Here is a 13,242-nt window from a genome sequence, read left to right on the forward strand (position 1 = left end):
TTTTCAATGATCAATCTCAGTCAGCAAATATTTAGTTTGTAAAATTAACACATATTTAATACCTACCTATATTCCTGTCACATTTATAGAATAAAACAAAAATAGACAACTGGAAAATGTTAAACTCATCTGGAAAGTCTACTTCAAGAAGGATGTTCATTCACCCAACAATATTTACTGGACAAGTTCTGTATGCGTGAGGGGCAGAAAAGAGGGCCAGACATGGGCTCTGTCCTTAAGAAATGTCCAATCTATTAGAGTAGACAAGACTAATATATAAGTAACCAAAACTGTGAGCAGTGGTGAGGACTGCATGGAGGCAAAGGGCTGGATCAAAGAAGGCTCTGCATAGACAGGTGGGAAAAGCAGGTCTCTGAGAGAAATTGAGGCAGAGGCATGGAGGTGGGGAAGCAGAGATGGGTCTAGGTGACAGCAAGGAGCCGGTTTCTGCTCAATCAAAAGAGATATGAGGAAGAACAGGAAGTAAGACTGAAATGTTGATTTCAGTGATTTAAATGATGAAAGAGAGACATGATTTATTATACAGTCTGAGAAGTGGTAATAGTGATGGAAAATAATGCCACCAGTAATAAAGATGACAATAACAAGGGCCAATACTTAGTGCTATGTGTTAGTCATGGCTCTGAATGCTTTACCTAAAGCAATCATATTCTCATTTGACAGTTGAAGACGGAGACGTAAGCAGGTGGCCCAATGCACACAGCTAACAAATGGAAGAACCAAGACTGAAACCTGGGCCATTTGGCTCCAGGCCGCCACTCTTAACCTCTCAGCAGTCAAGCTGTTGGCCCAACCTCTGTTAACACCTCTAAAATAGACAGGGCTTGGCAGAGGGCTGCCAAGTGGAAAAGCATACCTCTGTGTACTAAGTGCTAAACAAATGTTAGTAATTGCAGACTATTAGTAATAGATTAATAAGGATGATAACAACATTGAAGTTGACAAAGATCACAAATGGTCCTCTCAGTGGACTTCATACCTGAGTGGGCATGGACAAGCCTTCTATGAAAGATGGAGTGATGTTGCCTGCCACGATCCAGCTCACCAAGGAAGAGAGCAGACTCCGGTCACAGTGGTAACCTAGAGCATTCTACACCAGGGAGGAGGGGTGGAACAAAGAGAACAGGATTTTTTAAAACTTCATCATTGACTCTTCCAAGAGTGTTAGTGATTATCCCACTAGAGTGAAAGATGATGATACAACACAGATTTCAAAAATGAGCCAGCTGCACCAACTCTTCCAGGCAGTGCACTACAGAGGTCCTTTCCTGAGTGTCCTTTCCTTTGAGTTGCATAGGATCTGTGCTAATGGATATGACTGGAAAGACAAGATGCCCATAAAGCAAAGCTTTAAAAAAGTAGTGACCACACGGTAATACCAATAACTGTGCATTTAGGAGAAGCTTTTAGAAAACTATTATCTAGCCAATGATGAAAATGTAAACTAACAGGTTACCTTATGTTGCTGGTAGAGTAACTTCTGTACACAGTCCTCCTGCATCAGCTGAAAGGCTGTCTTACACAAGTGGTCCATGAGGAAGAGGATGGGTTGTTCTCGGTACCAAAGATGCTGGCTTATGAGAACCTGAACCCAGAACTCCAACACGGCAACAGGACCCACTTCATTGGGCTGCGTGCTTACAGATATGTGCGCCTGTGCAGAAATGGCTTGGGTGACGTGAAAGGTAATAACCAGCCTCCCATTTTCAAAACAATAACAAAATGCCATCTACCTCCACTAAAGCCTCAATCAGTTGGGCTTCTCTATGCCAAAAGCACTGTACAAATTATTTTAAATGACCACATCATTAATGTGCTCACACCACAGGCTTTGGGTTGGAAGATGGGGGAAAGTGTATTTAGGGATTTGCAAGGGCCCTGACCTGGATCATGCTGTTGAGAAGCTTCACGTTGTCCCCATAGCTGGCTCCTGTGAGGTGCTGTGCCACCTTGTGAGTGACCTGCTGCGTGACACCCTGAGGTACACCACTGTCCAAGTGGAGGAAGAGGAGGAAGTGTGACAAAAACCTGCAAAGCACACAGATCACACACTGTACCTTCTGATCAGGAGTTAGCAGAACTGCCAGCAGTTAATTACTCATGAGGATAAAGAAAAAATGTTAAATTGGCCCCATTTTTAGACCAAAGCTCTATTATGGGTTCTGATAAATCTTCAAGAATTTCAGAAGAATAAGCTTTTCACATTTGATGTGGGCTAAAAGGAATTCTGTCTGCCTACAGAAGTTTAATGAAGAGGCCCAAGACACACAAACACATGCAGGGTAAAGAGCATTAGAGAAAAACACCCCCAAGCATCCCAACTCCTCTGCACTCCCGCCTCCACTAATAAAAACAACAATGTGTTCCAAGTCATTTGATTCCCAAACTTCCCTAGCACCCAAGATGCCCAGACCCTAATCCTTTCTTACTGAAGTCAGAGCTCCAAGTGAGGAATCTGGAAATCCATACTTAATAAGCCCCTTCTGGTGACTCTCATCACCAAGCAAGTCTGAGACACACTGAATGAAAAAATACGCAACAGAAAAACTGGAATGTTCCCCTTATGCCCTCCTTGGATGTACTACCTGTCCTCACTATGGGGTCCACAAAGGGCCTCACCTCCCCTTTCAGTACTCTTCATGAGGCCCAGCCAGATGCTCAGCTCCCCACTCCTGAACAGGTGGTCCTCTTCCCACTTCCTATTTATTTATTCACAACACTGCACTATGCACACCGTAGGCGATGAAAAACAGCATGTTTGGCTGTTGTTCCAATGACAAAGCCATCACTGCTTAATGTCAAGAATACTGTTCCCAGGTGTCTCAAGGAAATAACTGCTCTTTTAAATACTAATAAATTCTAATAAGCCAGTTCAAGTTAAATGAGAAGGAGATGCCTTTTGTGACACTAAATTGGAATTGTTACCAGAATCATTGTTCATTAACCTGCATACTAAACTGGGTCGCAGAAGTTTTCTGCCTCTAAAAAATACATTGCTGAAATATCATTCTCTTCATTTTACTTCAGAAATCAAATGTAGTCATATTTGTTCACTGGGCCATTTCTAAAGTGTCTCCTGCCGCAGACAGAACATACTTACTGCTCATTCTTCAGAAGGTAATACTGGCAAGGGTAAAACAAAGGTAGAATCTTATCTAGGACATGGACCACTGTTCTCAAATGCCTCGACTGGACCAGAATTCCCAACAGTGGAATGCCTTCTGCACAGAACTTCTCAATGCTATGGAGAACAAAAAGGCAATGAGCATATAAGGTAGCTAGTTCCTTAAATTCTGTTCTTCCAGTGAGTGATCATACACTGTGGAGTACCTCAGTCTCCAACATATCTTTTAATCTCCATTTTCCACAAGAAAATACTAGACTCAGAACTCTGAAGTACAAAGGAACTTAAAAGTTTATCTATATTTCTGTTTTATAGATGAGAAAGGATTAATATTGTGCCCAAATTTGCATAATTTACTAGGGAAGGGTCAAAATGAGAACCCAGGTTTGCAAATTTCCAGTTCAGAGAGATTGCCACTCCCCTATTTAGCTTCTCAAACAGGGCTTCTTATAAGAGCTATGGGGCTCTTTGTTTGGCTATTCCTAGAAGTTACTCCAGCAAAAGAAAGATTTGAAAGTGAGATCAATCTGTCAATATAACCTGGCAAATTTCTCCTAAAACCATGTTTTCTCCCAGTACTGGGGATTGAACTCAGGGGCACTGTACCACTAAGTTAATCCCCAGACCATTTTATTTTTTAGACAGTGTCTCACTAAGTTGCTAAGGCTGGCCTCAAACTTGGGATCTTGCTGACTCAGCCTCTGGAGTACCTGGGATTGCAGGCGTGTAATCACTGTCCCCGGCTTCTAGAACCAATATGTCATAAAAATCTTCTTTCTGTACTTAAGAAATAATCTCAAATATAGGGAAAAATGTGGATGATAATCCATGTTAAGATTCATTTTCTTATTTATTTATAGCTACAAAATTTATACACAGAAATGAATTAAGTAAATTTAAGAAAAATCTATTCAATAGTAATCTTATTGGGTCACTTTTAAATAATACATATGGCGGCCAAAGACAACATGAAAATATTTCCACTATAATGATAATAGAGGAAAAGCCCATAAAAATTTATACTTGTAATTAAAACTAGTAGTAAAAAAATTAGATAAAGAGGGAAAAACAGGGATGATGTCACATCAGAATATTCACTGTATTGGAGTGGCAAAAGTGAGTGATTTTTTCCTCCACTTTCCTAATTCTGCAGTTTAGTTACATTGTTTCACCTCCAGAGGAAAAAAATCATTTCAAATAACAATAATGCAAAGGCTACACCATGAGGGAGATACTTACTATATTAAAAGTGAAAAACAAGCCACAAAATTACACATACATCATAACTGTAAAAAAAAAAAAAAAAGAGCAAAGGAAAAATACTAGATAAAAATAAACAGTAAATAAAGCAACGTTCTAGTATGGGAAAGATGCTGAGTGACTTTCTGGCTATTATTCTCCATACTGTAATATTATATTCATATATAACTTATGTTCCTGTCTACTCCATCCCCAACCCCAATCTCATGCATAAGATTATTTTTAAGTTATTTCTCTATTCCAGAACATCTACATCCCAGATGACTACGGTGTAATGAACCTCAAAAGGAAACACTTATTCTCATCCTTGTTTGCATTCAGGATTCAGTAATCAGTACTAAACAGATCAGCATGTTTGCAGAGAACCCATATCAGGACTAAAGAGCTATAGTCCCAGAATGGATACTAGCAATTAGAGAAATAATCATGAAACAAGTTCAGAAGACTGTCCTCAAAGAACTCACATGTCAGGCACTGTTCTAAATATGAGATATATTTTTTTTTTCACTTGAAACTCATAAAGTCTGTTATCTTTATTATTCCCATCTTAGAGATGAGGAACTTAAAAGTTCAGAAAACTGTTTATGACACTAGACCTACTGGAAACAATGTAAAAGATACCTTCCTAAAGGCTAAACAAGTCTATCCTTCTCTCATCAGTTCTACCCTCTCTTACCCAGCTTTCAAATCTTTCCCAACATTTGACCCTACCAACTATGTGATCTCTTTTATTCTCCATGAGGAATCATGGGATTCATTCAGGAGTATTTCCTCTCTTCCCCTCCTCTCACCCTTCCCACTCAGACACCAGATGCTCCTTCCCACATTCATTCAATCCACCAGCATTTGTGGAATATCAAGTACAAGTTCTGTAGGCATAAAAATGAACAAGACAAAGTCCTTACCTTTTATAAGGAAGCTCTACAGAATTATTTAAAATATATGTTCTAATATATTTTGTGGGTGTATATGTGTGTGTATACATGTGTGGTTTTGTGTATATATACATACATATACTATACACACATTTATTTATTTAGTGAGAGTAAATGATCTTGAGTATATTTGGAAAGCACTTTACCTTGATACCACTGATCCAGGCTTATTACTTAGCTCTAATTTACCTCCCTATAGATTTAATGGAGACCTTAGCTCTTGATAAGTAGAAGATGAGATTGTAGAACTCCTACCCATAAGGTTAAGCAACTCTAGAGGTTCAACCCAAACACCATACCTGTGGCCCACAGATGTCATAGATAAGGCGAGATAACAGCCAATGGGCATGCCAGCTTTCACAGCCTTCAAGAGAGGATGAAATGCAGGTGACTCTGTCATGTCAGGCACCATGCTGCAGAAGGGAACAGTTGGGCAATTCTGCTGTATTCCATAGTCATTTCTGTGCAGTTTTAACCTCAAGATCAAATTCCAGGCCCATTGGTTAAATGAGGTCTCAGGGGTTTCTCCATATCGAACAATACTGGCCAAATATGAAACCTAAAACAATTATTTATTTTAAACCACATTAGTTGCACACAAATTAAATCTGTAACCACATCTACTCATCCTTTTTTGTGATCAATAGTGGCTTTGAAAGAGAATATACTATTTGCTGGCCTACAATTAATGTCTGAGGTAATGCATTAAAGCAATTTCTCACTCACAAATAACCATTTGTACTTCCTTGCTAGTCAATTTGAGAATGTGATCAAAAGAGAAGTGATATAAAATTTGATATTCATGAAATCATGTGCTGGTTAAAAATTTATTTTTAATTTAGTAATTAAGAATGAAAGGTCTTATTTAAGCAAAGCATTTGCCAATTTGTGTGGGATAAAAACCACTATCAATTTCAAGCTACCAATAGTTTAACAATTGTTATGGGTTAGATATTAGGTGTCCCCCAAACACTCACCGTGAGAAAATGCAAAGTTTAGAGGTGAAATGCCTGGGTTATGAGTCTTAACCTAATCAGTAGTTATTCCCATACAGGGATTAACTGGATGGTAACTGTAGGCAGGTAGGGTGTGGCTGGAGGAGGTGGGTTCCTGGGGGCATGCCTTTGGGGTATACATTTTGCCCTTTTGTTGAACAGAGCTCTCTTTGCTTCCTGATGGTCATGTCCTGAGGTTCTTTCCTCCACCACATTCTTCTGCCATGATGTTCAGCCTCACCTTGAGTCCCGGGAATGGAATCAGCCATCAATGGACCTCTGAAACCGTGGGCCCCCAAATAAATTTTCCCTCCTCTAACTGTTCTGGTTAGGTCTTTTGGTCACAACAGTGAAAAAGCAGACTAAAATAACAATCTAGCTTGCAAAGTTTCTGAAAATTTAACAGTCAGTTCACCTGAGCTAGTAGAAGTGAGCTCCAGCATACATCACTGCTGCTCAACTTAAACTGTATGATACCAAAATGATCATAAAGGAGCTACTTTTTAAGAAAGAAGACTTTAACCATAGAAATCAATGTTAATATCTTAAACTGCCAGTGATGTTCTTAGAAAAATCTAAGGATCAATACTGTAGCTTCAAATGCCCAGTCTATTTGTAAACAAAAATTTATGTCTTCAATATAAAAGAGGAAGAAATACCTGCTTCATACTTTCAGAAATTAGCCCAGCATATGGTTTCTGCGCAAGGTACTTCTGATAAGCTTCTAGAACCATTAAGGCCACTTCAGAATGAACTGTTTGATCCAGATGAAGAATACCCTTTTAAAGAGAGAAATAATCATAAACATACCCACTTGACTTTTTAAAATACCTTTGACCCAAAATACAGACAGAATAGTAAAACAGGGTCTTGGATACAAAAACCAAATATTCTAAGCATTACATCCCCTAAAACAGTGAAGTTATAAATGACAAAAGGAAAAATTTTGAAATCTAAAGAGCAATTATACTGCACCAAGAGAGGTCTGAACCTGAGTCATTCCTCACCCCAGACTAAAACTGGTATTTTAATCTAATCCCCCACCCGACTCTAGATCTCTACAAAGACTGTGGTATAAGTTATAAGTTAAGGGCACTGCCACAAACCAGGAAAATGCTTGATATTAATTAAAAAGGAAAACAACTAACAAATTAAGTCTACATTCCCTTTTCTTGTTCCCCTATCAATAATAATAAGATGTTCAATAATATAGGTAAAGCATATAATCCTATAATCCCAGTGACTTAGCAGGCTGAAGCAGGAGGATCACAAATTCAAGGACAACCTCAGCAATTAATGAGGTTCTCAGGAATTTAGTGAAACCCTATCTCAAATTTTAAAAATAAATATAAAAAAGGGAGCTGGGAATGGAGCTCAGTGGTAAAGCACCCCTGGGTTCAATTCCCAGTACCAAAAATAGTAACAATAATAACAACACAGATAAAACATGCTTCAAGAGCCTCAAGTAGCCTACAAATTTCCCACCCCATCTTCCTTTGCAGCTTTGAAAAAGTCAGTTCCTAACTCTTGCATAGAAGATGTTGCTCCCAATTCTAAGGCAGGAGTGAAGAGACTCTCACAGGGAAATCTTAATGCAGCTCTCTGGCGGAAGGGATCCTGGGGGCTCTGTTCACAAACAGGAGAATGTGAAGGTGAAGAACAGCCCCTGATGCTTGCCCCTGCTAGCTCTCCAGTCCTAGGAGGTCAGGGAGCCCCTGAGAGGAAAACTCCCTGGCTTCAGTCTAAATACCAGGCATCAGATTAATGCAAAACACAAAAGACAACTGCCAGGATTAAATGACTTGCCCAGAACAGAGCTGGTGAAGAGTTGTAGATGGCTGAGTTCTCCCCAATTTTTCTTTTAAGATATTAATATTTTTTACCAAGGAGCTAACTAATAAGCCTATGGTAAAGAGACAGGAAAGGTTATGAAATAGTCAAAATCACTTGATGTGGCATCTTTGGAGACATGATATCCTTAGTAATAAACTATTAATAATGACTACAACATCAAGTAATTAACATGTTCCAAGAACTGTCCTAAATGTTTACATGTCCTTACTCATTAAATTCTTACAACAACACTATGAGGAAGGCCTACTAATTTCACTGTTTACAGATGAGCAACTAAGGTCCAGAGAATGCAGGAAGCTTGCTCAGTGTCATACCATGAGGAAGTAGCAGAACTGAAATTAGAACCCAGGCAGACTGGCTCAGAACTCAGGCTCCTAATTAATTGATGATGTTTTAGAAAACAACTCTGGCAAAGACATTCAAGAGAAATTACAGGAGAAAAAGGGACCAGAGGCAGGGAGGCAATAAGGAGTAAATGCAGTAATTAGCCAGGGATAAAACAACAGATACATGTGTTCTAAGGATAAAAGGAAGAATTATCCATGTGGAAAATATTTATCTTCATTTAGAAGATGCTCACTCTGCAAAACAGAATTAAAGATCCTAGACTCCAATACAACTAAAAGAATGTGCAGGGGACTGGGGTTGTGGCTCAGCGGTAGAGTGCTTGCCTAGCACATGCAGGGCCCTAGGTTTGATCCTCAGCACCACATAACAAATAAATAAATAAAGGTATTGTGTCCAACTACAACTAAAAAAATAAAATGTTAGAAAAAAGAAAATGTGCAGACCTTGGGTATAGTATTTGGAAATGTTACTGTTCTAAGAAAATGCTTCCCTGAAATTGAGGCTCATAGAATCCCCCATTTCTGGGGATGATTTTAACACATACCTGTTCAGCAAATCCCCAATTCAGTCCTTCTAAAATAACACAGGCCAGTTTGTTCTTCACTGCTGTCAGGTTGTGATTCAATAACCAACCCCGAATCACAGCTAGCTCCGAAGCAGAAGGTCGCCAGAGATACAAAGGCAATTCTTTAAACAAGTATAATGAAACCTTATTAAAAAGAAAACAATCATAATTAAAATCAGGATTTGAGGATGATCCTCTGTTATCACAATGCATTATGATGCTGCCAAAATTTTTCTTCAAAAGGAAGCAGAGTTTTATTTGACTTTTAGATGAGTAAAATTGAAATTACAGACAAACAAATCAAATCAGTATTAAAATTGATGATGTACCAAAAGTATAAAGGTAATCTTGATAAAGATAATCTCTCAATATGTAAATCGGTTATGCTTCAATTTAGGTAAACCACCATAATAAGATACAAATTTAAAAATAATAAATCAAGGGATGGTCATTCAATTTATTTTTTAAAATGTACTATAAATATTTATTCCATTTGTAGCATTTTAAAAGATTATTTCTATTTTTTTCAAAGCAGTTGGAAGGGGAGGTAAGGAGTGAATGGGGAACCAATGAAACAAGATCAATCAAGAATTTGACAATTTCATATATAACTTAAAGAAAAAAAAAGAGTTGATAACTGTTGAAACTGGATAATGGATACCCAGGGGTTCATTATACTACTCTTTCTTCTCTTTTCTGTATTTGAAATATTCCATCATAACAAGTTTTTAAAATCCTGTTTATAAAAAGTTTACAGCACTATTTTAAATGACCTATCTATGTGTACTAAATAAATCTGTATTCATGTAATAAAGTTTGTTTCAAGGGAGAGAGATCAGAATAGCCATTCATTTCATGTCTTCAACAATGCTGACCAATGGAAATACAATGCAAGCCATATGTAGAATTTTAATTTTCCTAATAGCCACATTTTTTAAAAAAAATCAAAAGAAACAGGTAAAATCAATTTTAATATTTTATTTAAACTAATGTCCAAAATATTGTCTTTTGTTTTTTCATTTATTTTAAAATATTTATTAACTACCTATAAATTCTAGATAAAAATGTTTATACCAACAATTTGATAAACATAGTTTTCCTTTAAGGATTAATTAAAAGGGGAAATTTTCACATGATAAAACCATTATGATATTTCTATTTTAAGAACATTAAGTTACTTACAACTGAAAACTCATCTCTGTCAAGCTTTCCTTCATGGTCAATATCACTCAACTCCCAAACTCTTCCAAGGATTTCCACAGGTAACTTAGAGTTAAGCAACACTGGCTTCACTTTATCACCAGACAAAAATCCATCCACTGGACTTAAACTATCAAAAATTGCATCATATTTGGCCTTATCTTTACTTTTAACAGCCCATGGAAGCTCAGCTGCAGGGGTTCTACTGGTTAGTAAAGGACTGCTGGTATCATGAAATCTTGGTGGAGGAACAGCCAAGTTCAAGCTATTCAGTGAAACCTCCAGTCCATTCTGGGCACATGCTACAAGATGCAAAGCCCCAAAGAATTCTTGTTTGCTCAGGATGCCTTTGCCATCTGTGTCAGCTAAATCCCAAATCTTTCCAAGTATTAAATCTGGAAGCCCTGACTTTTTCAGAAAAGCAGCAGCATCTGAAGCCAACAACCTTCCAGTATTGCCTGTATCAACCTGTCTATAATATTTTTCATATAGGATTCCCACTTGATAACTGTGTCAGGGAGAGCTGGGCTGCCGCAGCCATGGTGTTTCCATCATACACAGGAGGGGAAGGAAGGACCTCCCAAATATTTTCAACATGAAATTGCCACAAAAATTATTAAGATGTATGAAATTATTTTGTTCATACTGTCTTTCAAACTCAGTTAAGTAATTTACACTTAGAGCAATGTTCCAAGGCCTAGTGACTAGCATATCCGATTACACCAGCCTACAACTACTTGCTTGGGGGCTTTATTTGTTAGTTGGTTTGTTTTTACAATGCTGGGGAGGGAACCCAGGGCCTTACACATGTTAGACAAGCGCTCTACCACTGAGCCTCACCTCCAGTCCTAGAACTATATATCAGCAAGCTCTAAATTGGAGACAAAACAAAATGTGAGAGAAAAGTAAAAAGAATAGATTTTAGAAAGACTAGTCCCTTTTTTAAAAATCTTTGTTTGTGTATGTCTATACTATAGTGCAAATTTTCATGAAGATTCATTAATAAAAGTCTTGAATATTATGAATAAAAGGGTAAAATGGCAATTCTAACAAAAGTCCTACTTTACTTTGCAAGTATCTGGCAGAAACAGCAAAATTGTGGTAATAGGACAATGCCCACAGCCCTGAGATCTGTCCTGAAAAGCATCTATCCCAGTGACATAAAGTAGTGCTATAGTATGTATCTGCCCATCGAGAATGGAAGTGGGGTTATCACTTTCATGACAGACTCCAGAGATATGAAAAGATTAACAAGGAAATATTGCAAACAATTCTATGCTGATACATTGAACTAGTTAGAGCAAATAAGAAAATCCCTTTAAAATGTAACTTACCAAAAAGCGACTCAAGAAAAAATAAAATGTGAATAATCCTGGTTCTGTTAAGGACATTCAATTTGTTATCAAAAGACTTCCTACAAAGAAAACTCCTGCCCAGATGATTTCACTGGCAAATTTTACCACATTCAAAGGAGAATATAATTTTTTTTTAATTGAAGGAAAAAAAAAGATGTTACCATTGGAGGAAACTGGATGAAGGGTACCCGGGCTATCTTTGTTCGTAGGCCCTTTTTAAAAGCCCTATGAAGTCTATAATTATTTCAAAATAAAACAATAATAAAAAAGGGAAAAAAAGGAGAATTAATAGCAATCTTGCAAAAACTTTTCCACATCACAAAAGAGGAGGAAGTACTTCTCAACTCATGAGGCTAACATAATCCCAGAACCAAAGCTTCATCAAGATAGAGCAAGAAAATAAAATTACAGATCAAACCTTCATGAATACATGCAAAAATTACTATCAAAGTGAACCTAGCAATATCTAGAAAAGATTATATAGTACAATCAAGGTTTGTTTTTTTAATTTTATGAAACAGTGATGGTTCAACATTTGAGAAACCAAAATTTGAAATTTTGTAGGTACCAGTCAATGCAATCTATTAATTGCATTAATAGAGCAAAGGAGAAAAATCCTAAGATCAGCTCAATGGATACAAAAATGAAAGTCCTTGAATACCTCCTCATGGAAGAAAAAAGATTTTAACTAGAAAAAGAAACTTATCAAGCCTAACATAGAACATCCATGAAAAACCTCATTATACTTCATAGTTATCCTTCTGTTGTCACTAGGGTTGGAACACAGCCTTGTGCATGCTAGGCAAATTCCAACCACTAAGCTATAACCTCCACATGATAAGTCAACTTTTGAACTCTTCTTCCCTATTACAGAATCTGAGACAAGAAAGTCTGCCCTTCTACTTTCATTCAATATTGTAATGAAGGTTCCAGTCAAAGCAATAAGAAATCAGTAAAAGTTGTAGTAAGAATTTATTCAACAAAATAGGATTTACATCACATATTCTAAAATATACTCATGCTTTCACTGAAAATAAAAAAAAAAAAGTCACAAATTTTTCTTGAAGAGGTTCTAGGGAATTACACAGATTTCACTAACAAAAAGAGAATGTGTCCTCTAAAGTAAGCCTATCTTTGAAACTCCAGAATGTCCCAAAGGCTTGGTTCTTATTAACTATTACCCTAACTCAGAGCAATCTCCACACAGTGCTCTCAGGCTAGGCCTCCAGAACACCAAGTTATTTTCTGACACACCCCAAGGGTGTCAGTGGAAGTTCAGGACCCCAACCATAGCTCATTCCCAGTCGCTGGAGCTAGAGGCTGAATTAAGATCAACCCAAAGTGAAAGCCATCCTATTTATCTGATGGCACAGTGGCTTGAATAAGTCCGTCCAAAAACCTCAGCAAGTTCACAGAGCACAAGAGTACCACATTTATAAACGGACAATGGAGGCACCTTATAAATGTACTTTAAAAAACAATATGGTTCCAAGATTTACATTTACAATTAAGTATATATGGACATAATTTCCTACTACAAGTATCATGGCCAAGTTGAAAATGTTGCCCAAAACAGAAAAACACG

At 37.4% G+C, this 13,242-nt stretch overlaps 1 protein-coding gene across 1 annotated transcript in view; it reads right to left on the minus strand.

Annotated features, from left to right (window-relative positions):
• The window catches only part of Epg5 (ectopic P-granules 5 autophagy tethering factor), a 101,999-nt gene that overhangs the window by 55,312 nt on the left and 33,445 nt on the right, over positions 1-13,242 (minus strand). Inside the window, exons 14-20 of the mRNA XM_046428317.2 lie at positions 9,082-9,246; positions 6,995-7,114; positions 5,640-5,899; positions 3,122-3,262; positions 1,905-2,049; positions 1,478-1,675; positions 1,001-1,111 (exon numbers count right to left, since the gene is read on the minus strand). Coding sequence (XP_046284273.1) covers positions 1,001-1,111; positions 1,478-1,675; positions 1,905-2,049; positions 3,122-3,262; positions 5,640-5,899; positions 6,995-7,114; positions 9,082-9,246 — 1,140 coding nt within the window. The remainder of the gene's footprint in view (positions 1-1,000; positions 1,112-1,477; positions 1,676-1,904; positions 2,050-3,121; positions 3,263-5,639; positions 5,900-6,994; positions 7,115-9,081; positions 9,247-13,242) is intronic.

The sequence above is a fragment of the Marmota monax genome, unplaced genomic scaffold (genome assembly GCF_021218885.2).
Source record: "Marmota monax isolate L192 unplaced genomic scaffold, Marmota_monax_Labrador192_F-V1.1 WCK01_AAM20220418_F8-fsc00031, whole genome shotgun sequence".
In the NCBI taxonomy this organism is placed as follows: domain Eukaryota; kingdom Metazoa; phylum Chordata; class Mammalia; order Rodentia; family Sciuridae; genus Marmota; species Marmota monax.